At 37.3% G+C, this 27792-nt stretch overlaps 1 protein-coding gene across 1 annotated transcript in view; it reads left to right on the top strand.

Moving 5' to 3' along the window:
* The first annotated feature begins 243 nt into the window (after positions 1-243).
* Positions 244-27792, top strand: part of LOC124873679 (E3 ubiquitin-protein ligase rnf213-alpha-like) — a 100085-nt gene continuing 72536 nt past the window's right edge. Inside the window, exons 1-21 of the mRNA XM_047374520.1 lie at positions 244-489; positions 2245-2375; positions 6254-6374; positions 6471-6577; positions 11312-11418; positions 12739-13054; positions 13155-13435; positions 13850-14506; positions 14676-14845; positions 15038-15187; positions 15398-15603; positions 16102-16367; positions 16506-16732; positions 21703-21879; positions 21967-22159; positions 22314-22369; positions 22528-22687; positions 22810-22944; positions 23493-23591; positions 23671-23790; positions 26551-26740. Coding sequence (XP_047230476.1) covers positions 6475-6577; positions 11312-11418; positions 12739-13054; positions 13155-13435; positions 13850-14506; positions 14676-14845; positions 15038-15187; positions 15398-15603; positions 16102-16367; positions 16506-16732; positions 21703-21879; positions 21967-22159; positions 22314-22369; positions 22528-22687; positions 22810-22944; positions 23493-23591; positions 23671-23790; positions 26551-26740 — 3613 coding nt within the window. The 5' untranslated portion in view covers positions 244-489; positions 2245-2375; positions 6254-6374; positions 6471-6474. The remainder of the gene's footprint in view (positions 490-2244; positions 2376-6253; positions 6375-6470; positions 6578-11311; positions 11419-12738; positions 13055-13154; positions 13436-13849; positions 14507-14675; positions 14846-15037; positions 15188-15397; positions 15604-16101; positions 16368-16505; positions 16733-21702; positions 21880-21966; positions 22160-22313; positions 22370-22527; positions 22688-22809; positions 22945-23492; positions 23592-23670; positions 23791-26550; positions 26741-27792) is intronic.

Here is a 27792-nt window from a genome sequence, read left to right as displayed (position 1 = left end):
ATGGCATAAAATGTGCAGTCGTGAAGAAGAAAATGCAAATGCAAATAGGATGATTGATTACTAATTTTATTTATGGGTCAAATAACGCAGCCGCATTCTTAAAATGAAAAAGCATTTCTGAAAATGCTTTTTCATTTGAAATATGGTAACGATTTGCTTCCATACAATTTAGACATGAAACCTCCCACACTAAAATGACAGGTGTTTCAGTTTTATTGTCCAACCCCTGTAATTCAAACTTTATTCACGCACACATAACTGCGAGGGGAATTACAAGTGGCGCCTTGTTCGTAGAGGAAGTGTATACGTTACTCAAATGTTGTTGCTAGAAAGAACAAAAAAGCATTACATTTAAATGTAAGGTGTGTCTTCGGTCTAAGGAGAGTCAGGCAGACACTAAAAGGTAGTAGTTAGCTGCCGCTTTAAGGTGTCTCTCCGATGATGAGCTGCAACATTAGAAGTTAAAAGACGCTTCATTTCTTTTCTAAGGTAAGAAGTCACTATTTAAGGACTAATGTCGGGTGTAAGTAATCTCAAAATAAGTCTTTATATGTTTCAATACCATGCATATGTTTATTTTCTGCCCTGTACGGTTGTAAAAGAATGTGATTCGTATGCTAGCTGTCACGAATCAGTTGGTAACTAGCGAACATGGCGACCGTTGACCGTTAAGATTTATGCTTTTAGAAACAAGACTTGTCCTTTATGTTGTAAAACGACATCTGCCCTTTTGTTTTCACTTAAATAGAAATTTATTTAGGTCTTATTGTCATTCTTAAGTGTTTAATTGTAATTGTTTAGCTTTCCGTCAATGTGGCTAACTAGCTTTAGCAACAGTTCGTGACACAAATTAACCTGATTTTATGATGGTGCATGCTAAAAGGTAAATGGTTGGTTCATACAGTACATTACACTTTAAGATGTCCTATATTATGAATATTATTATAATATATTCCATAACATTATGACCAGCATGGCTGTGCTGCCCAGTACTCACCAAACTGAAATGCACTGTATTCTCACACCTTTCTCTCAGAACCAGCATTAACTTCTTTAGCAACTGAAGATCCATTCTAGAACTCATTGGCTGGCCATTTACATATGGGGCCCATATGGGTTTAAAATGGTCTGGAATAAAGGGCCCCATAATGGATTCTCCAAAGGTTACGAAACGTCCTCACATTTATTGTCTATATAGGTTTAGTCAACATAAGTGGGTGCCATTTTTATAAAATGCCTAAAATGAGCCCAGACCAGCTTTGTACCTATTTGCCCAGAGTAAGACCCTCATGGGGTCCACATTTACATGTTTACTGGAAGTAAGCCTTGGCCACCCATGGCCCTATAGTTGGTCAACCACTGTTGCTTCCTCTGACCACTTTTAGTAGATATTGACCACTGCAGAATGAGAACACCTACAGGAGCTGTTTTGAGAATCTCTAGCTCAGTTGTCTACCTCTTACAATTTTGGCCCTTGTTGAATTTGTTTAAGTTCTTATGCTTTCCCGTTTTTGCTGCTTCTCGGATATTAACTTTGGGAAAAAACGTTTACTTGCTACCTAACATGTCTCCTTTACTAACAGATGTATTGATGAAGAGACAATCACTGTTATTCACTTTATTGGTAAGTGGTCATAATGTTATGGCTGATTGGTGCATTTATTAAATTCAGATCAGTTCCTTGCAGAAAAATAATTTTAAGGTGTAAGGTTGAAATAAATTTAGGTTAGTCATTCTTTTTTAGAAAAAATAATAAAAGTTGCATTCTTTAGTCATTTAAATTTAATCCAATTCAATTGTGATGAAATTCAGTATCATTAAATAAAAAAATGTACATTCACGTACAAGCCAACTGTGTTTGAAACTCTTTTTTATTTATTTTCTATTTTTTTTCCAAATCATTAAAAGTGATCTTTACAACTGTTGTAGATTCATAAAATAAAGTGTTTCTTGAGGATTTTACTTCTCATTTATCAACTTCTTAAAAGTCTAGATTGGTACTCATAGCCAAACCAATTGGAAAAACTATAGCAGGATAACATAAAATTATCACAGTTATTGCCATCTTAATTTTGGGGCACAGCATTTGACTGATTTGGATTTGTGAGAAATGATTGAAGAGAGAGGTGCAGAGCATGAATAGTGATGTTTCCTAGCAGACAGGGATTAGATGAGCTTCCATAAATATGTTCGGCAGCTTGGTGTTCTCTGTGCCAACCAGTAAAAATAGGCCTTCTTCCCAAGGGAGCGATGACGTCTGCAGCCTGCCTGCATCAGCAGCCACAAGTTGGCTTCATCTTCATACTGAAAGAGCGGAGACACACTGTGGGGGGAGCATCAGTGATCACCATGGTAACATGTGCAGAGTGACGCAGGTAAAAGCAATACAAAGGAGGAGACGTGGCGATTGGCTGCCTAGAGCTGCGGCGTTTGTATGTGGAAGAGATGTGTGGGTGGAAAAGAGGAGGAGGAAAACTCAACAACACAGCTCTGAGATTAGCTCCCACACTGCATCACACAGATACACACAGTCCAAGCCTGTTAGTATTGTTAACAGTTCAGTCAGGAAATAAAAAACGGGTTTGAACACTGACCTCAGAAGCAGTTAAAAACACCTTTATTTCCTTCTCTTTTGCATGCCTGCTTAGATATACAGTGTTTACCACCTTAAAGATTGCTGCCTTTGCTGTTTTGTCTCACTTAAATGTTTCAAATCAACAAACAAGATTTGTTATCAGATAAAGATAACCTCAATTTCCAAAAGATCGACTTAGCTATTAATAGAGAAAAAGCTATCCAATCCAACCTAGTTCTGTGGGTAAGTAACTGCAACGTAATTCTGTTAACTAATTGTATGATCCCTAGGAGTGATAACTGGAAAGGAGTTTTCCAATAAAGTTCATTGTGTCTGTATACATTATAGTCTGTAGGTTTTTTTTTGTCATTAGACACACAGCTTTGTTTTCTCTGAGGACATACCTGACATGTTTTGACAGAGACTTCCGTCTTCATCAGTGGTGTCACTAAATGGTGCGTGACACGGTGGAATTTTGGACCATTCTTCTTTGCATAGTTGTTACCACATTGGAGGCTTTTCAAGCATGAACCAGCTGTTAAAGCTAATGCCACAGCATCTCAACTTCATTTAAGTCTAAACTTTGACTAGGCCACTTCCCATGATCTTCATTTTGATAGTTTTTTTTAGTCATGTAGAGCTGGACTTGCTGGTGTTTTTTGGATCGTTGTCCTGTGCATGATCTAAGTGCACTTGAACTTAAGGTCATGAACTGATGCCTGGACTCCTTTAGGACTTTCTGGTAGAGCAGAATTCATGGTTCCATCGGTTATGGCAATATCTGGCTCACCAAGGTCTTGAAGGAGCAAAGTAGTCGCAGAATATCACACTTAAACCACCATGTTTAACTGAAGTATGTCAGTATGATAAACTTTTTCTGAAATGCTGCATTAGCTTTATGCCAGATGTACACACAACGTCTAGAAAGTTCTACTCTGTATCGATAATCCACAGACTATTATTTACACTGACCACATTAGTCGATTCGCTGGCCTCACAGCAGATGAGTGAGACCTGGTCATCTTTAGAGGATTTCTGGGTTCCTTTGTGACTTCCTGGATGAGTCGTCGATGACCCAGACTAATGTTGTTGGCAAACCACTCCTGGGAAAGTTCACCATGTTTCCTCCACTTGTGGATAATAGCTCTTAAGATTCACTTGAGCCCAAAAGCCTTTGAAATATCTTTTAACCCTTTCCAGACAGATAGCTGTCTAGACTGTTCTTTAATTTCTTTAGATCGGGCCGTGGTGTGTCTTTTTAAGATCTTTAGTCTGTTTCAAGTTATCAGAGGTTATATTTCTGGCATAATCAGGCTGGTGGTGGTTTAACTAGGGGCACCATTGCTTTTTTACATAAAGTCCTGTTTTTTTTCCCCTTAAGGTTATTTTCATCTCATAATTGTCTGAAAGAGTGTGTCAAAAATCTACAGTAGTGTTTTGTACTTATAAACATCAATTCAGAAAAATACATGATGTGTTGAGTTATATGTTTAAATAAAAATAAGGACCAGACATGTTTTTCACTTTCAACATATCCTCATTGTAAAATGTCATTGCATAAAAAGCAACATTGTAATAATTAACATGACCAATGAGGGAGGTTTCTTGCTCTTGAGGACCTTGGACCTTCCTCCAAGTGTCACATTTTATGCTGGTCTGTAAAAGGTCTGTTAATGATTGATCCAGATTACTTGGAGAATAGAATATTATCCAATACTACCACCTAATGGCCACTTGTCTTACTTTCACAACTGAAGTTTGAGATGATCAGACTGAGCAAACAATTTCCTACAGGTCGTGAAATAAAAACATATTTTCTCTGAGGCTTTTAATACTTAGTGGGGTGTTGGTTTTAGATTAATTGTATGTTTATGTTTATGTTTGTTGAGACAGGAAACCTGGCTTGGTTGATTTTGAACTTGATTTTTGATTTGATTTAATGGTAAATGGCTTGTACTTGTATAGCGCTTTATCAAGACTCCAAAGCATTCATACAACAATAAATCCTCCACGCATTCATTCACACACTTATTATAAACAAAGAGAAAGGAAGCTGGGTAGAGATGCTTTTGTCCTGGTAACATGACCCAAGCTTTATACACCATAGTCATCATTATCATGCAACTGGCAGTACAGGCGCCATACTGTCTTGTTTAATATTACCCTATCAATTTGGTTTCTCGTGGAATGTAAGTTTATTTATATAGCACATTTCAGTAGCAAGACAATTCAAAGTGCTGTACATAAAAAAAAGATAATAGGAAAAGTACATTGCAGTGGCATAAAGGTAATTAAATAATTTCAGAGAAAAAAAAAAAGATGATATGCAATAAATAAATTAAATAAAAAATGTATGAGAAAATGATTGATAAGAACATGAAAGGAAAGTTGTACTGAAAACATAGCTAATAATGTTTAGATAGCACAGTCAAAGGCCACTCTAAACAAATAAGTTTTTAATCTTGATTGAAAGCAACTTAGAATTTCAGCACTTTTACTGTTTTCTGGGAGTTCATTTCAGATTAATGGAGCAGAAGAACTAAAAGCTGCTTCTCCATGTTTGGTTCTGGTTCTGGGTATGCAGAGTAGATTTGAGCTAGAAGACCTGAGAGGTCTGGGTGGTTGATATACTGCGATGCCTTTCAGTGATTTATAAACTAACAGAAGTATTTTAAAGTCTGTTACGGGGAGCCATTGTAAGGACTTTAGAACTGGTATGATGTGCTCCACTTCCTTAGTTTTAGTGAGGATGCGGCTGTTATGATTTTGGGTTGTTTGGTTTTTGGTTTCTGGGTTTTTCTTATATTTCTCTCACTGTTTTTGAATCATGCTTCTGTTTATTATTTTTCTGGTCATGCTTTAGTTTTTGTTTGTATTCAAGAGTCTCTGTTCTTGCTCCAGCCACGTTCTGTTCTGTCTGTTCATTATCTTTATCTGGTTCACCTGCTTCAAACTGTCTCCTAGCTCCACCTGGTTTACTTTCCATATATACACTCCTGTCCAGTTATTCTTCGCGGAAACATTATTCTGATAATACTCTTGTCCTGTAGTCACGCCACGCCTGTCTCGCCAGCCTGGCCATGTCTGTTAGCCTGTTCTGCCTGCCCGTTCGTTGTTTTGTTCCTGCCTCTTTTGAGAGTGAATGTTTGTTAATTAAATTTTTTTAACTTACCGAAAAAAAACCAACAAAAAACAAAATTTCATTTTTGTAATTAATGCACATAGCAAGCATTAGAATAATTTATTAACAGTAGGTGATTTTATCTTGGTTGTCTGACTGTGAGAACATTATGTACAAAAACAATACAGCCACTCATTTTACTGTGAAAAGAAAGTGAAAGTAAATGCATGACATACATCATCTCAGAGTTTAGTTGTCTGCCCGATGAGAAGGAACATTGAACAAGGTAGGTTATTAGACCAGGCGACAGAGTTTTACATAATAGATTGATTTAATAATATATTCAAGTATTGTAATTCATAATTTTGAATACACCTAGTCATACACCTTACCTTCAAAACACTTCAGTGTTTTGAAGGTAAGGTTAATTTCCCATATTTATTTCATATAGTCTATATTTCATAATCTGCTTTAAGATACAAATTGTTAATTCATATTCAGCATAAGATTTAGACTGCGATTGATTTTATATGTATTTTTCAATTGTTCTGCCCTAGTTTCTAGTTGGGATTACAAAGAAAGAAAGGAGGAAGTAGAATTAAAGTACGCCGCAAGATTTTTTTTCATCTGGTTGTAAGTCTACAGTCTTCATAAAATGCGATGACCTGAATTTACAAGGTAACACACATTTCTAAATTAAATCTTAGTTCTGTTAAAAACATCTAATAATTACAATACACTGTTAACTTTTATTATTTCATTTTGAGTAAACAGGAAGATGAAGTTCTGCCCAGAGTGTGGAACTTCAGTGGAAACATCTTATAGATTCTGTCCTGAATGTGGGTTCAAGTTATTTCTTTTAACTCAAAAGAAGACGCAAGGTTAGTTTCTTTTAGATAAACATTTTGTCTGACGTGTCTGCAGTATCTCAATGTTAATCTGTAACTTATTTTGTTATTATGTTTTGTTGTCCGATGAGCTAACCCCTCCCTCCTACTTCCCTACGTCTAAAGGGATTGCTCAATCCAGCTCTCCATCCAACGGGTCCGGACTTCCCTAAACCTGAAAGATCTTACTAAGCAGGTTTACTGAAAGTTCTGTTTGAGCTGGTGTCGGGAAATGACTCGCCTAGCCTCTGACAGCCTTCATACAAAAGTCCCACCCTTCTTCCACTGGAGGTCTGGACGACTGAGTAGCCTCTCGCAGTCATCCACACTTTCAACAGTCACTTTTGTTCACGGCTGCTCATTCCCTAATGTTACAACTGGCTCTTGGTATATGGGCTAGGTTATTTTTAGTAGCTCAGCACGAGCTCCAGGGGCGCTGTTTTAACAAACTAGGCTAAGGCAACCAATGAAAACCTCCTAAAATATCTTAGAACCAGGCAACAAGACTTTTTACCACCAATGAAAAACCAAAAAATACGGTGACTCAAATAATTGAATGTCCACGATTTAACTAGAATTTTATGCTTTCTTTAATTAGTAACGCTTTTGCAGGGGTCAGTAACAGCTTAAATTCAGCAACACAAAATAATTTCAATAATAGAAATGAATCAATCAACTCAGCCTGTCTTTCCCTGATGCTGAAACTACTGAGTTTGGAGAGGCTTTGAAGACGGAGGCTCATTCATGCACCTGATGGAGATGTTTCTTCTGGTAACAACGAGTGGTTTCTTGAAGGGAATACGACTTAATCTTCAGTTTTCTTCCTTTAAGTGGCAAGCACTGATGCTCCAGACTTTGATGGCTGAACAGGAACTTCGTTGTTATATGTATCTGAAGACAGTAGTTTCCAGAGGCTGAAGAGTTGAAGGAAACCCGGAGACATAAATGAGGTTGATTCAGGACTTCCAGAAGCCTGCTTCCAGAGCAATCAGCTGTTCACCGATCAAGTTCGCTTCTGTTGTCTGGATAAAAAGGCTTTAGATGAAATCAGTTTCTTAATCTTGAGGCACAGTCCTTCTAAGGCTCAGGGATTGATCCTCTTTTTAATGCATTCTATCAGCTGGGCCTGTGTCTCTGTTCCTTTTCCATCTAAGCTTCTTTTCTCCGTCCGATCTTGTTCGCTGGTCTTCTGCGAGGAAACAACCTCGTTCCCTCCTTCAGCGTTGCTTTTATGGTGCTTGATGCTTTCACCAGTCAGCCCCTTATTAGGCTTCTTAGTTATTGCGCTACCTATTCAGCTCAGCTTCTTGATTATTGCTCAATACTTTTAGTCATGGTCATCGTGACCTACTGATTCTGCTTCTCAGCCTTGGAGATGCTATTAATAGCTGGCTGTAGTCGCATCCTCCCTTCCTCCCGTTAGCCTTGAAAAGGTTCGATGTCAGCATGCAGCCGGCTCTCGTCACTCCTAGTCATCCTACAGTTCTTTCCCTAATCTGCTCAGTTTTAAACTTTACACAGTATTACACATTTCATTCTTCAGCTTTCTGCATTTACTTTAAAACACAGTTACAAAACCATCACTTCATTCTTTTTATTCATGCTTTACAAATGATTAACGTTATATCTCTTTCATATATAGCTGATTGAGAATGTCAAACCTTAATGTTTTTTACTCTAATTCTCAGTTCTTAACCACATTTCAATCATACATCTTTTAACTTGTTAATTAAAGATTACTAATTTTATTTAATACATGTGAAAGAATGTAAAATCATCATACATCATTTCTTTGGATATGCTTGTTTATATTTTTGCAAAAGATAAGACAGATAACATGTGGCAGATAATATGTGGCTCCACACAGGCCTCTCCAGTCTCTCAGCTCCAGAATATGAGAACATGCTTGTTTCACTCTCTACTGCTTCAGCTGTGTAGTTTAATAATTATTGCATGGATTACACATAAGGATATAAGGATATTTATTGTAACTTTTATGAAGTTAACTTTGAGCAGTTACTAAATGTTGCCTGGATTACATGGAAAGATCTCACCTTATTTTGACATATGTTAAATCCTTTTTATGGTTTTACAGTGCCCTCTCACCTTGAATATCTTTCTAGAACTATTGGACAGCAATATAACAATATTGCTGGTGGATATTTAACCTAGATAAGAATAAGAACTTATAGATAGAAAGATTTATTGTTTTTTTCATATCATGATTTAATTTCTGTGAATTGTAGACTGAATATAACTATAATATAATTTTATTTTTACAGTTTTTTACATTTTGTCACCCAACAAATGTATCTGGTCAGGACATCATGTCCAACACAGACTAATGCAAATTAGCACACTATTGTGAACTGGGCAGAAAGGTTGGTTGTTGTGTGTGTGAATGAGTTGACGAAGGTAAATAAAGCTGTTTAGAGCTGTATTTTGTTGTAAGTCTGACAGCAGATATCAGCTTTTCTAGGTTTGTAAATTTGTTATTTCATTGTTTAACTGTAAGGTAAGGTAAGTTTATTTATTTATTTATTTATTTATTTTCAGCAATGAGACACACAAAGCGCTGTACATACAATTACAATACAATCACAAACCAAATAAACACAGATACAGACACAGAAAAACAAATCAAATGATAAAATCAAACAACAGAGGTAATAAAAAAATAAATAAAGAGAATAGAATGATGGACAAGAAAATGAAAGGAAAATTGGACTGAAAACGCAACTAATCTGCCTAAATGGCACAGTCAAAGGCCCCTCTAAACAAATACGTTTTTATTCTTGATTTAAAGCAACTTAGGGTTTCGGCGCTTTTACAGTTTTCTGGCAGTTTATTCCAGATTAGTGGAGCATAAGAACTAAAAGCTGCTTCTCCATGTGTGGTTCTGGTTCTGGGTGTGCAGAGTAGATTTGAGCCAGAAGACCTGAGAGGTCTGGCTGGTTGATACACTGACAACAAGTCTGTAATGTATTTTGGTGCTAAGCCATTCAGTGATTTATAGACTAACAGAAGTATTTTAAAGTCTATTCTCTGAGCTACAGGGAGCCAGTGTAGGAACTTTAGAACCGGGTTGATGTGCTCCACTTTCTTAGTTCTAGTGAGGACGTGGGCAGCAGCGTTCTGGATCAACTACAGCTGTAGCTTTTAGTATTTTTGTTTTTCTTTTGTTTTTACTGTTTTGTAGCACTTTGAGATACTTTTAATAAAACAATTTATTATAATTGTTATTATTATATTTATTATTATTATTTCCAACTCCAAGGCTTCCAACTTCCTCTTTCTTTTATGGCTCTGCTCCCCAAGAGTCTCTTTGGTGGCAGAAAATGTTATGTTGGTCTCATCTGACTGGAGCACTTTTTTTTAATACACTCACCGTCCACTTTATTAGGTACACCTGTCCAACTGCTAGTTAACGCAAATTTCTAATCAGCCAATCACATGGCAGAAACTCAATGCATTTAGGCATGTAGACATGGTCAAGATGATCTGCTGCAGTTCAAACCGAGCATCAGAATGGGGAAGAAAGGTGATTTAAGTGACTTTGAACGTGGCTGCTCTGAGTATTTCAGAAACTGCTGATCTACTGGGATTTTCATGCACTACCAACTCTAGGGTTTACAAAGAATGGTCCAAAAAAGAGAAAATATCCAGTGAGCGGCGGTTCTGTGGGCGCAAATGCCTTGTTGATGCCAGAGGTCAGAGGAGAATGGCCAGACTGGTTCGAGCTGATAGAAAGTCAACAGTAACTCAAATAACCACTCGTTACAGCTAAGGCATGCAGAAGAGCATCTCTGAATGCACAACACATCGAACCTTGAGGCGGATGGGCTACAGCAGCAGAAGACGACACCGGGTGCCACTCCTGTCAGCTAAGAACAGGAAACAGGCTACAATTCACACAGACTCACCAAAATTGGACAATAGAAGATTGGAAAAACGTTGCCTGGTCTGATGAGTCTCGATTTCTGCTGCGACATTCAGATTGTAGGGTCAGAATTTGGCATCAACATGGATCGATCCTGCCTTGTATCAACGGTTCAGGCTGGCGGTGGTGTAATGGTGTGGGGGATATTTTCTTGGCACACTTTGGGCCCCTTAGTACCAATTAAGCATCGTGTCAACGCCACAGCTTACCTGAGTATTGTTGCTGAGCATGTCCATCCCACAGTGTACCCATCTTCTGACGGTTACTTCCAGCAGGATAACGCGCCATGTCATAAAGCACAAATCATCTCAGACTGGTTTCTTGAACATGATAATGAGTTCACTGGACTCAAATGGGCTCCACAGTCACCAGATCTCAATCCAGTAGAGCACCTTTGGGATGTGGTGGAACGGGAGATTCGCATCATGGATGCAGCCGACAAATCTGCAGCATCTGTGTGATGCTATCACACAGGTGCTACCAAGATGCTACCTTGTTGAATCTATGCCACCAAGGTTTAAGGCAGTTCTGAAGTGGGGGATTTCTTGTTCCTCTTCCATAAAGGCCAGATTTGGGCAGTGGATGACTAATAGGTGCCCTGCCAGCACATTCTCCCACCTGAGCTTTACAACAATGAAACTTTTGACAATGTGAAAAGTTATAAGGATAAGAATACTTTTGCAAGGCACCTATATTTGAGTTAATACTGTAATTTATTATTATGCTGCCCTACAGAAGACGGAAATTAAGGTTGTGTGATGGTTTTTTATGTATTTATTGTTAAGCAGATGCCTCCTCATCAGAAAATCAGCCTGCTGTCACCAAGGAGGAGAACCAAAACAAGGATCAAGATCAGGTTGTACAAGCTGAACCCAAGAACCAGACTGAAATAAAGGTAAAAAATCTTAGAATAACTAACTTTCCAGTTTAATTCAATTGAGTTTTATTTTGTATACTGCCAATTCACAACACATCTTCTCTAGGCACTTCACACAGTCAATTCAGTCAAATTATACAGATTTCAAGTCAGGTACATAAATTCCAATTAATCCTAGCAATCAAACAGTGCAGTCTGATTCAGTTTATTATTCTAATTGGTTAAGCGTTTTTCTATCTAAGGAAACCCAGCAGATTGCATCCAGTGACTTGTAGCAGTCACTCCTCCTGGATGAGCATGTAGAGACAGTGGACAGTCACTGGCGTTGACTTTGCAGCATTCCCTCATACTGAGCCTGCATGTTGCAACAGTGGAGAGGAAAAACTCCCTTTTAACAGGAAGAAACCTCCAGCAGAACCAGGCTCAGTGTGAGTGGCCATCTGCCACGACCGACTGGGGTCTGTTACATTTCTGCTTGTTGCTGGATATGTAGAGTTCCAAGTTTATTTTAAGGCCTTTTGCAAACTCCGAAGTATTATAAATAACATCATAACCTACAGTATATGGCTTGCAGATCAGGTATGTGGATACATTCTTGGTCTTATTCATGGCCTCACCCATTGAAACTTCAAAGATCAAGCCTTAATACTGTTCCGTCATCCCATCTCTTAATCTAGAGGTGCAGAAAATACCTACATACCTAAGATAACACTCTGCAGCAGTATTTTCTCAACAAATACCAATCTAAAAAAATGGAAACACTTCACTGAAAACTAAATGCATGCACCATTCCTCAACAACTTGCAGTGTATTAAATAAACCAGGAGATACATACCTGAAAGAGTAATTAGGATTGAGAACAGGGGGGACTAATGACTAAATGGAAATAGTTGAAACTGACCTAAAAAACTGATACAACTTAGGGGCAGTAATGGGATAAATGACAAAAGTACAAACCTAAACTGCACAGAGAATCCAGAAAACTAAACAGTTTTGAACCAGCATATAAATCAACACGAGAAGGACTCAGTTTACCAAACTAAATGGTTACAAAGAAAATCAGTGACAGGAAAACGGGAAAAAAATAGAATATAAATGGAACTCAGAGCACAAATGGATGCAGACCTAGGAAATAAAACAGCACTAAGCTCTATAGAGAGAAATATTGACTATAGACTATCAATGAAATCAGAATATTAACCAATACATTTAAAGACAGTATTGTATAGGATTAAGGCTTGTTGTCCGAATAGTTTTATGATACTAACACTAATACAACCTTGATTTCAGAAAATGATTTCATTATAATGATGTCATTTGTTTGACTTTTTCTTTAAGGAGCAGAAACCGGTTGATGTCACTGAATCAGCCAGAATTGACTCTGATCTTACCAGAAAGGACATTAGCAGTGCTGTCTTAAAGGACACGAGTGAGACATCGTTATCACAGAACCAGGCACTATCAACCCACAAGACTGTTCCAATCCCGCAGGTCAAAGGAACCCATCCAGAAGAAGAAGAAGAAGCATTTCCTGTGGTTTCTGAGGGGAATGGTCAACAATGTGGTGAGGAAACTACAGGACCGATCCTGTCTGTAAACTCATCTCAGACTCCTACACCTTCAAGTACTAATCAGGCAGAGCAGCAAACAGAAGGTATAGTAGAATAACCAGATGTTTTGCAGAGTGCTAATGACAAACACAGCTCGGTTTTTGTTAATTATTTAAGAGCAGTCACAACTAACCTCATCTGCAGAATGCATTTCTACTGCTCCTGAAACATCTGATCAAACACCTCAACAAGTGCCAAAGCTGTCAGCATCTGAGGAAGATGGAGATACGACAGTGTCTCAAGATAAGCTGATTTTGTCTGGGAAGCAGGATGACGATAGGAATCAAATGAATGATGACCACGCAGGCTGTAAGGAGAACCAAGCTGCTCTCTCTGGAAGTTACCCAGATGAGGGTACTACCCAAAACACTGAGAGTTCCCCAAACCTATGTTCTGGAACAAACGAAACAGACACCTTAACTGAGGTAGTTATAAATAACATATACAAAGTTGTATCTTAAATTTAGTTTTTTGAACAATTTCTGCCTAATTATTACTTTGAGTTGGTTGTTAATTCAGAAATTGGCATATTTTAGAGTCTAGAGTATACACTAACTCTGCATATGTAGAGTAGGGATGGTTGCATTTTTAACGTGTGTTTATTATATTTTGTTTTGTTTGGGTTAATTCATCAGTATTTTGTAATTTAACAACCTTGTAATATAATGTTTTGATCCTGTTCTCTAAATTAAACCTGCCTGGGACTACAGAAGAAAATTAGTCTTATCTAGCCTAAATTTGCTACATTTACACAATACTTTAGACTTAATGTTGATTAATGTACATTGTCCCTTTTTTAAATAAGTAAACTAAACTATAGCTAACTATTTTGTTTTTAGGAGCAGGTGGTTGACTCAAATCCAACTAGAGATGTTGCTCCAGCAGAGGACCAATCAGATCCTACTGTTAACACACCTTCATCCCCTCAACAGAGACCACCAGAGAGTGCACAGGAAGAAAATTGTATGGCGGAGGATTGGGTGGTTGTGGCTTCTCAGAACAAGGAACAAACATGCAGTGAGGAAACCTCTGGATCAAACCAGTCTGTCTGTATAACACATCTCTCTAATACATCTGCCAGCAATACACAAACAGAACAGCATACAACAACGCCATCAGTTTCCAGTACAGTAGACCACTCCGATGCATTACTGGTTCACTGTGACATTATTTCTAGGCCATTGCCTAAAACTGCATCACCATTACTGCCTACAGAATCCAAATTCACTGGATCTGAGTCAACTAAACTAAAAGCTAATGAAGGAAACCAACCAGAACAACCCACTAATGTAGAGAACAAGGATGTGGCAATAGCTCAAGAGAAACAGAATGTCTCTGTGAAGCCAGATGAAAATAAGACTCCAATAAACAACAATCAAATGATCAGTAATCAAGATGGCTGCCAACAAACCCAATCAGTGGAGACAAACGACAGAAAGAATGTGAGGTCTGTAGATTTGAGTGCAGACACAGAAAGAAAGCCCAAATGTGCAGAGGTAAGTATTCATGACATGTATGGTTATATTGTGGCTAAATGTTTTATAATTTAATATTTTATATTAAAGTAAAACCGATACAGTTACTTTGTATATAGTTTATATTATGTATTGTATATAAAATTATAAACATTTTGAATCTGTTAGTGTGTATTTCTTTCTTCCAAAGGCTTCTCAGGTTCAGTCAGATAAGACAATAAGCTCACAGCTGCCCAGAAAACAAGAACAGCAACCAGGCGTCAGAGTGGAAGCAGTCCCAGAGCTGTCTGATCCTTGCAGTCCACCGAGAAAAGAGGACATACGTCATTCTGTGGGAGCAAATATCTCTGAATCACCAGTGTATGTTTTAGTTAGGGATTTAGGATTTTTCCCCATAAATATTCTATAAACTTTTGTAATTTACCAAAACATCTAATTTAATTACAGATTTTGCAGCTGAATATGTTTCTGTCTTTATATGTATCAAATTTGTTTGGTTTAAACAGTTTGACATTAAATGTAAAGCACTAACAAATATGTTTTTTGCTTCAGTTCACCAAACAAGGAATGTATAAATGTATACTTCCATGCTGTCACTTCCAAAGATGCCCACATAGATCCAAACAACGACAGGATTTTCCTAATATCTGAAAATGTTTTTGGGGACTGGAATGCAGTGGGTCAGGAAATGTTCTTTTCCAAGTATGCCTCTTTTATTTAAAAACTGTTTTATGACTTATCATTAAAAAACATTAGATTTCTCATTTGTTTTATAAAGGGAAATTAAATGTGACGTTACCTGTTGTTTTCTATGGTTCTAGACATGCATTACAATAACTAATACATGTTAAATTGTTGGATCTAAATGACTGAATCTGGTTTTGTGTAATGATTAGTGTTTGTGTTTCACAGGAACCTGGGGGACAAGCAGTATCTTGTTGAAGGACACATTTTGATTCCCAAAGACATAATTCATATGAGCATCCCTTACAAATACGTAATACACAAAGATGGTCAAAAAGGCCATACAAAGATGCATGAGGTCCTCTACAACAAAAAAGAAAATCCATGGATCAATAGGTGTCTGTCAATCAAGAGTGAATTATTGAGTCCTGAAGGTATACTAGATTCACTTTTTGCCCTTATGCTCAACAGAAGCTGCTTTTTTATTCTTACACACTAGTGTGTGGCTATTAACTCTGTAAATAAGCTATTAGGATTGTGTGTATGAAATATATTTGTTTAAATATCTAGGCAAATACTGAACAACTTAACAAGAACTACAATAAACAACACAGGTGGTGTTTGAGGTTCTATTATTTTAGGGTTTGATTTTTCTGTATGTGCAGAGAGTCCAGTAAAGTTTGTTTTAGGAATATGTAAAAGGGAAAGAGATTTAAAACTTTGCTGAACTGCAAAGAATAACTTAGGCAGCAAAACCTTTTAGAGCAAAAATTATTTGTTCAAATTGAATTATTACAATTGTAGTACATTTTACCAATAAGGATTTTTGGAAGACTGACAACTAAAATGTGTAATTAGTCTTCTGCAAACAGATACAGCTTGCTGTATTTTACATAAAATATTCTTAATAAATGTATTATTTGAATCTTAAGGGTCATGGCACCAGTATGACGATGTCATCTACCTGGAACTTAAACGTTCCTGGCCTTGGGGTTCCTTAAAGGACAATGTGGCTAAAGGAAGAGATCGAGCTGGCAAGGAGATGCTAAAAATGATCTTTGATCTACTTACAACATGGAATAAACAAAATGTAGAGAACTTCTTCGTCCTGCTACAACAGTTCCATTATGAATACAGCTCTCCTTTACTTCATGATGGTAACAAGAGGCAATGGGAGCTGTCATATGGTGCAGACCAGGTAAATATGTCATACAATTAATCCCTTAAATGTATGACATGTGGAAAATATAAGTACTGTGTTATTCTTGCAGATAATTAAAGTAACTTCAAGTTTAATAAATGGAATCCTGTTTACTGAGTAACTCTGATTTTGCAGGTGAAAGAAATGCTCAGAGATTTTCTGAACAAAGTCATCCACCAGCCTTTCTTTCATCACCTACATACCGGAGTCGTTGCCTTGCTTGTCAGTAACATATATCTACAGGGGTTCAAGAAAGATCAATATTCTACTCTATGTGATCTCCTTTGCCTGCCCAACAAGCCACAGCATCACTTCAAAGATTTTTGGAAAGACTTTGTAGATCCTTTGGTAGATCACAACAGGTAACGGTTTGCATATGGTGACTAATGAAATGATCTAAAGAAAACCTAATTATTTTTTTTTGTTAAGAGACTTCATGAGTAATGGAACAATTTTAAACATATACCTATATATACTATTCTAAAGGGTTTTCAGAACGAAAGATAATTAAAATCCTACCGTTGCACTGCATGTTCCTGCACACATGAATCTGTGTGTTTCTTCTAACCACACAAACAGCGTGAAGCTTCTGTGCTAATAGTGATTGGGTCATTGAAAACAAATTGTGAAAATGACAGAAAGCTGTTGTTGTCACCCTTTGTACTTTCTAGAGTCATTTTGAGAGGATCCGATTTCAGGTCTTATACAATTTACTGATTCATTTCTGAAAAATAGAGTTCTTGCAAAGCCCTACTTGGGAAACAATAGTTCTCTATGCTGACAAGATTTTTCCACATTTAAGATCAGCATTATTCAAAACTTTAGGTAAGGTTTCTGATGGATGCTTGTACATGGTTCTGGTGTAGATTTGTTCAAGGTTCTTATGGAGCTTTTTGCCAGGTTCTGATGGAGTTTGGACTTGGTTCTTACATAGAGGTTTCTTCCTGGTTCTTAAGGAGTTTGGGTCTGGTTCTGATGGAGATCTGCATCTGGTTCTGTTGGAAGTCTGCACCTGGTCCTGATGGATGTTTCTCCTTGGCTCTGATTGAGTTTGGACCTGGTTCTGATTTAGATTTTTTCTTGGTACTGATGGAGCTTTTTGCCAGGTTCTGATGGAGTTTGGATCTGGTTCTTATAGAAGGTTCCTCCTGGTTCTGAAGGCGATTTGGACCTGGTTCTGTTGGAGGGTCCCTAACTGGTTCTGATGGAGATTTCCTCTTGGTTCTGATGGAGTTTGGGTCTGGTTCTGATGAATGTTGGACCTGGTTCTGATAGAAGGATCCTCCTGATTCTGAAGGATATTTGGACCTCATTCTGGTGGAGTTTTTTTCCTGGTTCCGATAGGTTTGACCTGTTTGTGATGGACTTTTGACCTGGTTCAGATGGAGGTTTCTTCCTGGTTCTGGTGGAGTTTGGGTCTGGTTCTGATGGAGATTTGTTCCAGGTTCTGATGGACTTGTGTGTGTGTCTGAGTAGGAGACAGGGAGAGAAGAAAGACAGAATCCCATCCAGACATATACAGCAGGAGATACACAGAGCTATAAATAGAACAGTGAGGAATGAATCAGCCAATCAGCAAAGAGCGTCAGTGTAACGTGACACCTGCTGTTTCTCACTCACGCAGCACCTCTCTCTCTGTCTCCCCTGGTCTAGGCTTTATAACATGGAGGCGCATGCTCCCGAACAACTGCCCATAACTCGGAAACCGTAAGGGCTATCGACATCGTTTTTGGACCGTTTTTCTCAGAACGGACAGGGGAATGAGAATGTTAACACTTTTGTATTCAAAATATAATATTAAAGGCACAACACTAGGTGAAAAGACAGGGAAAAATGGAGAAAAACACAAAAATGCCTGAACATGCTCTCGAACATCGTCTAATAACTTGGAAACCGTAAGGGCTATCGACGTCATTCTTGGACAGGGACTGCAAAAGGGACTTGACAAATGTGGTTTTAAAAGCCTTGATTGCATGGCACACAAACTACAGCTAGCACGATGGACTTATTAGCCAGCGTTGCGTCTCTGACTGTGTTGCTATTGAAAGATGATTAGTGGAACATCATGACCGTGAGACACCCAGGTATAGGTGGGCTTGCCTAACAAAACCCCCAACAAGATGTCACAACTCGTTGGAATAGTACTCTGTACATGATAAAAATTTTACTGGAACAGAAACGTGTGTTTGGAGTGTATGGGGTAGATCACAAGCTCCCCGTTTCGTTCACTGTGAACCAATGGAGTCCCTTGGAAAACATGACCACACTGCTGGGCCCATTTGAGCAGCTCACGTGAGAAATAAGTTCACAATAGGCTTCTACTGTGGATGTGATATCCTGCGTTGTGGAACTAAAACATTTACTAAGCAAGACCACGGACACAGATGTCAGGAGTTGGCACTGCCAAGACCACCTTATTGGAAGCCGTTAATAAGTGCTTCATGCCAGCTTTTTCTGAATTGCTTTACTACCTGTCAGCCATTTTGGACTCAAGGTACAAAGACTGTTACTTTGACACTACACTGAGGGGAACTGCCATTAATGGACTACAGCAAGAAGTTCACAGGATGACAAATGACGAGGATACAGACAAGACCCCTGCAGAAGAGATGGGGCGAGGTAAAAAGAGGCACAAATTGAGCGATGAAAGCAGGCATTCACTGATGAACATGTTCAATGAGAGAGTTTGGAGGAAAGGCAGAGCTTGAAGCAGCACACACTCCAAAGAAGCCCATCAGTTGGCCAGGTAATGCAATTTACGTAGTGCCCTCTTGTGTTGAATAGTGGTAATTTCATCTTTTGGAAGAGCCACAGTTCTTGCTTCCCAGCACTTGCTCCACTTGCATCCAAGTATCTTTCTGCTCCAAGCACTAGCGTCAAGAGTGAATGTCTCTTCTCAGCTGCATCACTTATTGTTGATGAAAGAAGAAACAGAAACCATTGTGAGAAAGCAGAAATGCTTATTTTTGTTAAAAAAACATGGACTTTGTATTGAAGTACTGTACATTCCAATACTATAAGCCGCTACTTTTTTCAGACACATTGAACACTGCGGCCTGTACAACGGTGCGGCTAATGCATGTTTTTTTTTCATGCCGCCAGAAACATTTTGCCTGGTAACAGTAGACCAATCAAATTGATGAGTAGTTCAACTAGCGGTATTTCAAATCAGTCATTTGTATTCACCCTCATCATCATGGAAAATCACCAACGGGTTTCGAAAGGCTGGACTGCTGTGTGATTAAGGGGACCGGGTGCACTCAAGTGAGAGCGATAACAAAGAGGCTGAAGTGAGTGACGAGATCCTGAGGCTTTTCAATTCGGACACTGAAGAAGAGGACTTTGATGGTTTCAGTGCACAGGAAGAAGATGAAGAAGGCGATCAATGACTTTTGACCTGGTAGGCTGCAGTGTATTTCAGTCGTTAGGAGATTTTGGAGTGTTGTTCCTGCACTGTTCAGTAAAAAAGCATAAGCAACGTCATTTATGTGTTACTGAAAACGTACGTATATTTCAAGGTAGACATGTTACAGGGACAAAAAAAAAAGCATTTGCACTGTGCATTTTATATTACCATACGGATTAAATTAAAAAAATCCTCACGAGTAATATCTTTCTGTGTAAATATCTCATATTACAATGTGGGACACCCACGGTTTAAAATCTGGTGCAGCCTGTACAAGTACAAAATAGATTTCTTTTCTAAAATTAGAGCATGCGGCTTTCAATTAGGTGCGCTCTGCAACCCGGAATTTACGGTAGTTGATTTAAACCAATATCACTTTGTTTCACTGACACTTAAGACAGTGAAATTATAAGCTTAGGTTTTAAAGTCATATTAAATAACGTTTCCAGAGTGACAGATAAGCGTTTTCTTGTTTAATATACACTTAAATTCATACATGAATTGAAGGTGGATGTTGACAATTACGTTAAATAGGTTTATAGTCAGATAAGATGATCTTCCATTTCTTTATGGCTGTTGTTTATTGTTATAGGGGCTTTGGAAATGTTCGTGCTACATCTTTGTCTAAATGTTTAAAGGCCAGTGCAATGTGATTGTGATGTGTACAAGTTAAAGGCAAATTTGCACTTTCAATAAATAAAGAACCTGAATTGTTTTTTTCTATTATGAACATTAAAAGTTGCAAATTTCGATTCATTTTAATATCAGTGAATATCGGATATTCACAGCAGCAATAAGAACATTGCACATCAGTATCGGCGGAAAAATATATTGTATCCTCCCTACTTGTACTTGAGATAAACTCCTGAGTCTTGACCAAAAGAGCTATCCCTTCTGTGTTGAGCTACTGTTATGTTTCTCTGGTGTAGAGGTCTGACAATTGGCTGCCAGATTTGTATTTAAAATGTCTTTATATTGGCGTGGCGCTGATGGTGTAGGGGTTAAGCGCGCGACCATATGCAGAGGCTACAGTCCTCAAAGCGGCTGTCCCGGGTTCGAGTCCCGGACCTGGCAACATTTGCCGAATGTCTCCCTCGCTCTACCCCTCTTTCCTGTCTGCCTACCGTCAAAAAATAATAAATAAAGGCCACTATTGCTGAAAAAATATCTTAAAATGTCCTTATATTTTCAAAGAGTTCCTGGTACCATGTAGACTTAAAGCATTCCGTTTCGATTATAGGTTCATGAACCTTTTTTTCTTTGAAATTTAACGTCCTGGAACCTTTTAATATACCTAAGCTGTTCCTTGAGTACATTTCCACTGTGGGATCCTAAACAGGTCTATTTACCTAGATTCCCTTATGGTGAGTAAGGAGTGCAGCTGCGATCTGGAAACAGATAACTGCCCAACTCAACAGCATAGTCCAGAATTCAATTAAAAACAATGAAATGAGAACAATAAATCATTAATCTAAAGGTGACTTGACCACAGGAACCCTTTGAGAAACCAGGGTAGTTTTATGGGGTTATTATGCAAACAAACACTGTGATAATTATCATGGGTGGCTGGGTTTAAATGCGATGTTTGCAAACAAAAAATACAGAAGTAAAGTTAACAGAAAATATGGCCAGCATCAGATGATGATTGGGATATTAAACCAGTGTGAAAGGATTGGCATCGTCCCACTAAGAAGATCCTTCTTTAGGGTTCATGAAAAACCACCATAGAAAACTAACCTGGTTCCTGAAAAGGTTCCTGCATTGGAAATGCACCTATAAAAGGTAAGACCCTTTATGGTGGCTTCTGCTTTTTACATTCAAATAATAGTTCATCTTAAAATGTGCATAATGGAATTCAACATTTTTGTTTAAACTGTAAACCATTCAAAATAATACTATAACCAAACAATCCCCTTTTCCTGATAGAGTTGCAAATGTTGTTGAGGAGTTTTGCCACCGTGCAAGACAACACACGCTAAAGTGGGTCTTGGTCATCCCCTTGATTCATCTGCTGAAAGGAGAAAGTGAGCCATTTCAGCCAGTTCCACCAGCTTTTGATCCACAAAGTATAGGATCACAGTTCCATACTGACAGTGGCACAAGGTATGACATTTTTATTTCAATATACCTACGTTTAAAAATGCTAAATGTCTTCAAATTGTTTACCATAGCCCTCTCTGACTTAAATAGGAGTTTGAGCAAAATCGTGAAGGATTATGCATTCCTTGTGGACATTGATCGACTTCTTGTGCGCTCTTGGATGTCTCTGCTGCATTTAGACGATCTGATGAACTTTTTGGTCTTTGTGCAAGTTGAGCTCCTTGACATTCTTCGTTATATGCAGATCAACATTAAATCTGATATAAATCCTTACATCTACAAGGTATGTATCCTTAAAGGTTTTGACAATAAATATGTTAAAAGTTAAAAAGAAATTATAGTAATGTGACAGAAGGAAAGATTGGTAATCTACAGAGAACTATAGCTCTATATAATTTAATGAAAAATAAATATTGACTTTTGTTATATTAAAACAGGCTTTAAAAGACTTGTTGCCTCATCTCATAAGAAAGGAAAGCAACCGTAACCAAAGGTAAATACAAAAACAAGCCTCTTCCATTTGGCAAACTGTGCAACAGGAGCAATTTTTAATTTTATCTGCAACACTTTAACAAGTTTATAAAAAACAATAATGCAATGTATAACAATGGTATAACAATTATAATTTAGCAAATTCTCTATTTTTCCTAGTTTTGATGACAAATATGGAGAGTGCTGCCTGAAAACTGCAGTAAGACTTCTTGGTTCTGTCTGCCGCTGGATTAAAGAACCAGACCGCTGTGATGTTCCTCTTCAGTTCCTTGAGCTCGTCTGTTGGATCTCCAAGATATACAGTCAAACTGATTCTGAGGCAAGAATTTCCAGTCAATCTGTTACACCTTATTCACATCTGTGTCTTTATACTTTGTCAAACTTTCACTCATATGGAAATGTTTTTTTTTTCAACAAGTAATTTTCCAATAATTATTACAGACAAGAAAGAGAACCCAGCAAGAGTCATTTGGAGAGACATTACACATAATAACCGAATGGCGAAGAAACACTTTTAACAACAAACTGCTTAATGCATGGAACCGGTCGGAGTTTTCTTCCCGTAACGAAATAAATGTAAGAATGAATGGGAGAGATATGATGAGTTATTATTTTTAACTGGCTGCACCACCTTTCTGTTTTATTTGAGGTCTAATTTGTCCTCTGATTTTATTAAAACTATAAAACATGCAAACTAATTTCTGTAATCCTAATTTTATTTCAGTCATAAATGTAACATAAACCATAAAGGACAATATGCTGCTGTCTAATTGATAGAGGTAGTCATCCTTATGCTTTGTATAAAATTGATCTCATATTGTTTAACTTGAAAGTGCATTGAAGAACATATTGTTTATTTACAGACTGATAAAGTATGAGTTTTCATTATGAATACAGTTAATGATGGGAAAAATAAAGATTTTTGTTGTATCCGACAGATTACTAGTCAAAGCTGATTAAAAGAAAATTGGCAGAATTTGGTCATCAGCCAAATGATTGGTGCATCACTTAATTGTTGTATAAGTTTATTTGTTGTTCATGGAAAAAGATGTGATTTTGTATTTTTGATAATATTATAGTTTAGATGTAGCTTTTCTGTTACTGTAAACTTGTTCTGTTTGTAGGTCTGGACAAAGCTACTTTCAGTGTCATTCAGTCATGAGGAACAAACTTCTTCCTGGAGAAAAACATTCTCGAATGGCTTTGAAGAAAAACTAAAACAGGTCGGACCGCTATCTTTGTGTTTTTATGTTTTCAGTGTATTCTCTTTACACCATTTAAAGATGTGTGTTTGTGTACTAGGAGGACCGTGTTCATCAAATTGGTATCTACTCTAAAATGATGGAAGAACTGAGTGACGAAGGTCCATTGCTGTGCATTATAGAGAAATGTGCCTTGGAGGCAGTAGCATATATTTGCCAGGTAAGACATCAAGCAGATGGTAAATACTTTCACAAGACACAATATCACTCAGATCTTCAGTCTTTTGTGTGCTGCAAAGTCTAATTGTTGAAATTTGACTAGAGATTCCTAACCTTGGGTAAGGATTACAGAGTTGCAAAGCTTGACATACTGTAGCTTGACTGCTGCAGAAATGTTGTAGATTTCCCAAAAATATATTTGCCTATGATTGATAGAAATATACCAAATGTTTGGACGAAAAAATTTATTAAATTGTTAAAACCAGTGAAAAAGGATTTACTTTTAATCTCTATTACTTGATTTAGTGCAGCGTGCTGCACACAGCACTGCAGTTTTAACCCTGTGCAGATTTGTTCAAGAAAAGGAACCATATTTATTTTTCATTAGACCAAATATTATGTGCATACTGATTATAGTACTTTGTCACGTGATTTAACAGCTGCAAATACTTAGTGAAAATTTTTACAAAAAACTTAAACGCCAGATTAAAATAACCGATGAATTTTGAGATGATCCTAGTCTATTCAGTGATTACCTTCATGACCTTCTGATATGGCTTCTGATAAACAACATTTTAGAGTTTTCTTAAAGTTATCTATGTCTCCTTATAAGAACATAGGAAGGTAAATATGTATTTTGTTTATTAAATTCCTTATTATAAGTTTAATTGCTTCATGCACACTAGATTAGGTTTCCTCACACCCACTGACCACACAAGTTAAGACAAACACAAAACAGGCAGGACTTAATGCGGGGCAGCCAATCAGCAGTCGGTGTCAGATTTCAACAGGAGAGGGAGGGGGTAAAGGAATGGGAGGGAGGGGGCAAATACAGCAAGAGCAAAATGAGCACACACTAACATAAGCAGAGGGCACGATTATGGAGGTAATTCTGGGACAAAATAATTTGTTTATTGTAACTGAATTTGAAACCACAGAGAGAAATTCTATAGCAGTTTTTTAATTGTTGAATTTTTTTCTGTCTTTCACAGTTACAAAACAACAGTTACACCTCTTCAGATTCTTAAGTATAAGTCATGGGCATTGCAACTGTGGAGAATGTGGGTGTTTTAACACCCTCACTTTTCCCACATTGCTTCCATTCTGTTTTCTCCATATTTATGGGGTAAGAACGCTGTCAAAAACAATGTGTATGTAAAGACGGAAATGCGTGCATATTAGTCAATAGTTATGCATAAGCAAAATCCAAAAGAGGTATTGTATATTTTCTCTATAAGAATACAAAATAAAATGTTACAGCTTCAAGAAATTACAAACACAAAGTTCAAGTTTACAGTTGTGGTTTATTCTTCATGAATACAATATGCTATAACAGTTTGTGAATACGATTTCTTTTCTATGAGAATACAAATTTACATCAGCGACTTGGCATCACGTGATCTCAGGCTCAGAATATAGTGGGTGGAGTTATACAATGATGTACAGTAGGTGGCAGTGTGCACCTCTGAATTTGTTGCGAACCGCCAACAGGAGAAGAAGAAGCAGCAGCACTAGTGCCAAATGAACGGACCAAGAGCATATATTAACGACATTAAGATATATATAAACTTTTTAACAGTACCAGGCTTTGTACCGTAGTTTCTTGGTCCGTTTATTTGGCGCTAGTGCTGCTGCTTCTTCTTCTCTTCTTCTGCTGGCGGTTCGCAACAAATTCAGAGGTGCACACTGCCACCTACTGTACATCATTGTATAACTCCACCCACTATATTCTGAGCCTGAGATCACGTGATGCCAAGTCGCTGATGTAAATTCGTATTCTCATAGAAAAGAAATCGTATTCACAAACTGTTATAGCATATTGTGTTCATGAAGAATAAACCACAACTGTAAACTTGAACTTTGTGTTTGTAATTTCTTGAAGCTGTAACATTTTATTTTGTATTCTTATAGAAAAAATATACAATACCTCTTTTGGATTTTACTTATGCACAGCTATTGACTAATATGCACGCATTTCCGTCTTTACATACACATTGTTTTTGACAGCGTTCTTACCCCATAAATATGGAGAAAACAGAATGGAAGCAATGTGGGAAAAGTGAGGGTGTTAAAACACCCACACTCTCCACAGTTGCAATGCCCATGACTTATACTTAAGAATCTGGAGTGGTGTAACTGTTGTTTTGTAACTGTGAAAGACAGAAAAAAATTCAACAATTAAAAAACTGCTATAGAATTTCTCTCTGTGGTTTCAAATTCAGTTACAATAAACAAATTATTTTGTCCCAGAATTACCTTCATAATCGTGCCCTCTGCTTATGTTAGTGTGTGCTCGCTTTGAACTCCTTGAGAACATAACCGTACTGCGTGTTTTGAATAGTATTATTACATAAACAGTTTTGCATCGTTTATACCATTTTTGTCTTGTTCCTGTACCGCTGGATAATTTAATCTCTGCTATCTAACTACGAAAAAAGCCAAACAGGTTAAACTGGAACACTTTTTGACCTGGAGTGGGGCGGGTGTGAAGTGTCTCAACAGCATTCAAAAGATGCCACCAAAACGAGTTGCTGTCAGACGCACCTTAGAATGCTGGTAAAATAGGGGCCTGTGGAGCTACAATAACAAGAAGTTCAGACTTAAGCATTGCAGTTTCACTTTATATAGACCACAACTGAATGATTTAAGTATTAAAAGGATGATTTGTCCACTTCTTCTTGACAGTTTTAAACCTGTTTCTAAAAACACGGTGACCAGATAGTTGCTATACTTTGTTAATGTCATGTTTTTGTTTGTTCAGGATAAATCTGGTAGAGCTATGAAAGAACTGTTGGAGAACCACAATATCACAAAGTTTGGAAAACTCATGTCTGTTGTTGTGCTCAAGTCATGGCCATCAGATGCCAATGGAGATCATGCTGAAGATCAAGACTTGATATTTCAGTACCTTTTAGACTGGCACATGGCAAAAACGGTCTTCCAAATGGCAGGTAATTGGAACATATATATTTTGTTAATGCAAGCATGCAAGTTTAGTGCTTTTTATAGAAATGTATAGAAATGAGAGAAGTTTTGCTCAGATTTTATCTATTGATAAAATCATTATACAAAAATATGCCGCTTGAATATGGTTAAGGGTGTTTTTGATAATTTAAAAAATGTTTTAATCAATTTGGAGTTGTTTTAATATAGACCATCCAGTGTACAAGTTGTACAGAAATATACAGTAGAATTAAAACCCAAGTAGTGAAACCTGGCAGGGAGACACCTGTAAAAAGACAGACTTCTATTCATTAGAAAAATTTCTACTTTTGACAGTTTAATCACGTCTACTGTTTTATAGATTGTCATCGCATTTTGAACTGTTTCAACTTTATGTTCTTTGTACCAGTAATATTTACATTTGGCTTAAAGTGATTTTAAGCGAGTAATATTATTCAGCATAAAACAAGTTGGTTACCTTATTAATATGTTTTTAACCTAGACCTTATGTTCTGTCCACTTTTCTTTATTCATCCTCACTGTAGTTGACTGAGAAATCAAAAGGTACCTAAACAGCAGGCCTTAGTAGTAGTAAGGAGTTCTCAAACTGTACTTGGTTTTGCTACCACTTTTAATTTTTGCATCTTATCAACAGGTTTCTCACCTCAGGTCCAAATATACACCTATACACAAAAATTGAAAACAATGCTGTATTTATTTGGTACACAGGCATGCCGTACCGAAAGGAGAGGAGAGGAGTTTTTCTGTCTCTCAGTTAATTCAACTTCTAGTTTCATGTAGTTTTTAAATTTGCATCTAATTTACCACTACAAGTACTGGAAAAAACAAATTTGACTATTGTTAAAAAGTTTATTTTGTTCTCACTCATTTCAGATACTGAAACTCATTAATTATATAGATTCGTGACACAGAGTAAAATATTTCAAGGCTTTATTCATTGTAATTATGATGATTATGGCTTACTTATGAAAAATCCAAATCCCTGAGAAAAAGTTATGTTTTTGAAACTCATTGGGTCACATCCTAATCAGCTAATTAA

This window comes from Girardinichthys multiradiatus, chromosome 9, assembly GCF_021462225.1.
Source record: "Girardinichthys multiradiatus isolate DD_20200921_A chromosome 9, DD_fGirMul_XY1, whole genome shotgun sequence".
Taxonomy (NCBI): domain Eukaryota; kingdom Metazoa; phylum Chordata; class Actinopteri; order Cyprinodontiformes; family Goodeidae; genus Girardinichthys; species Girardinichthys multiradiatus.
Note: the sequence above shows the minus strand (reverse complement) of the source record. Positions and strands in the feature narration are given on the sequence as shown.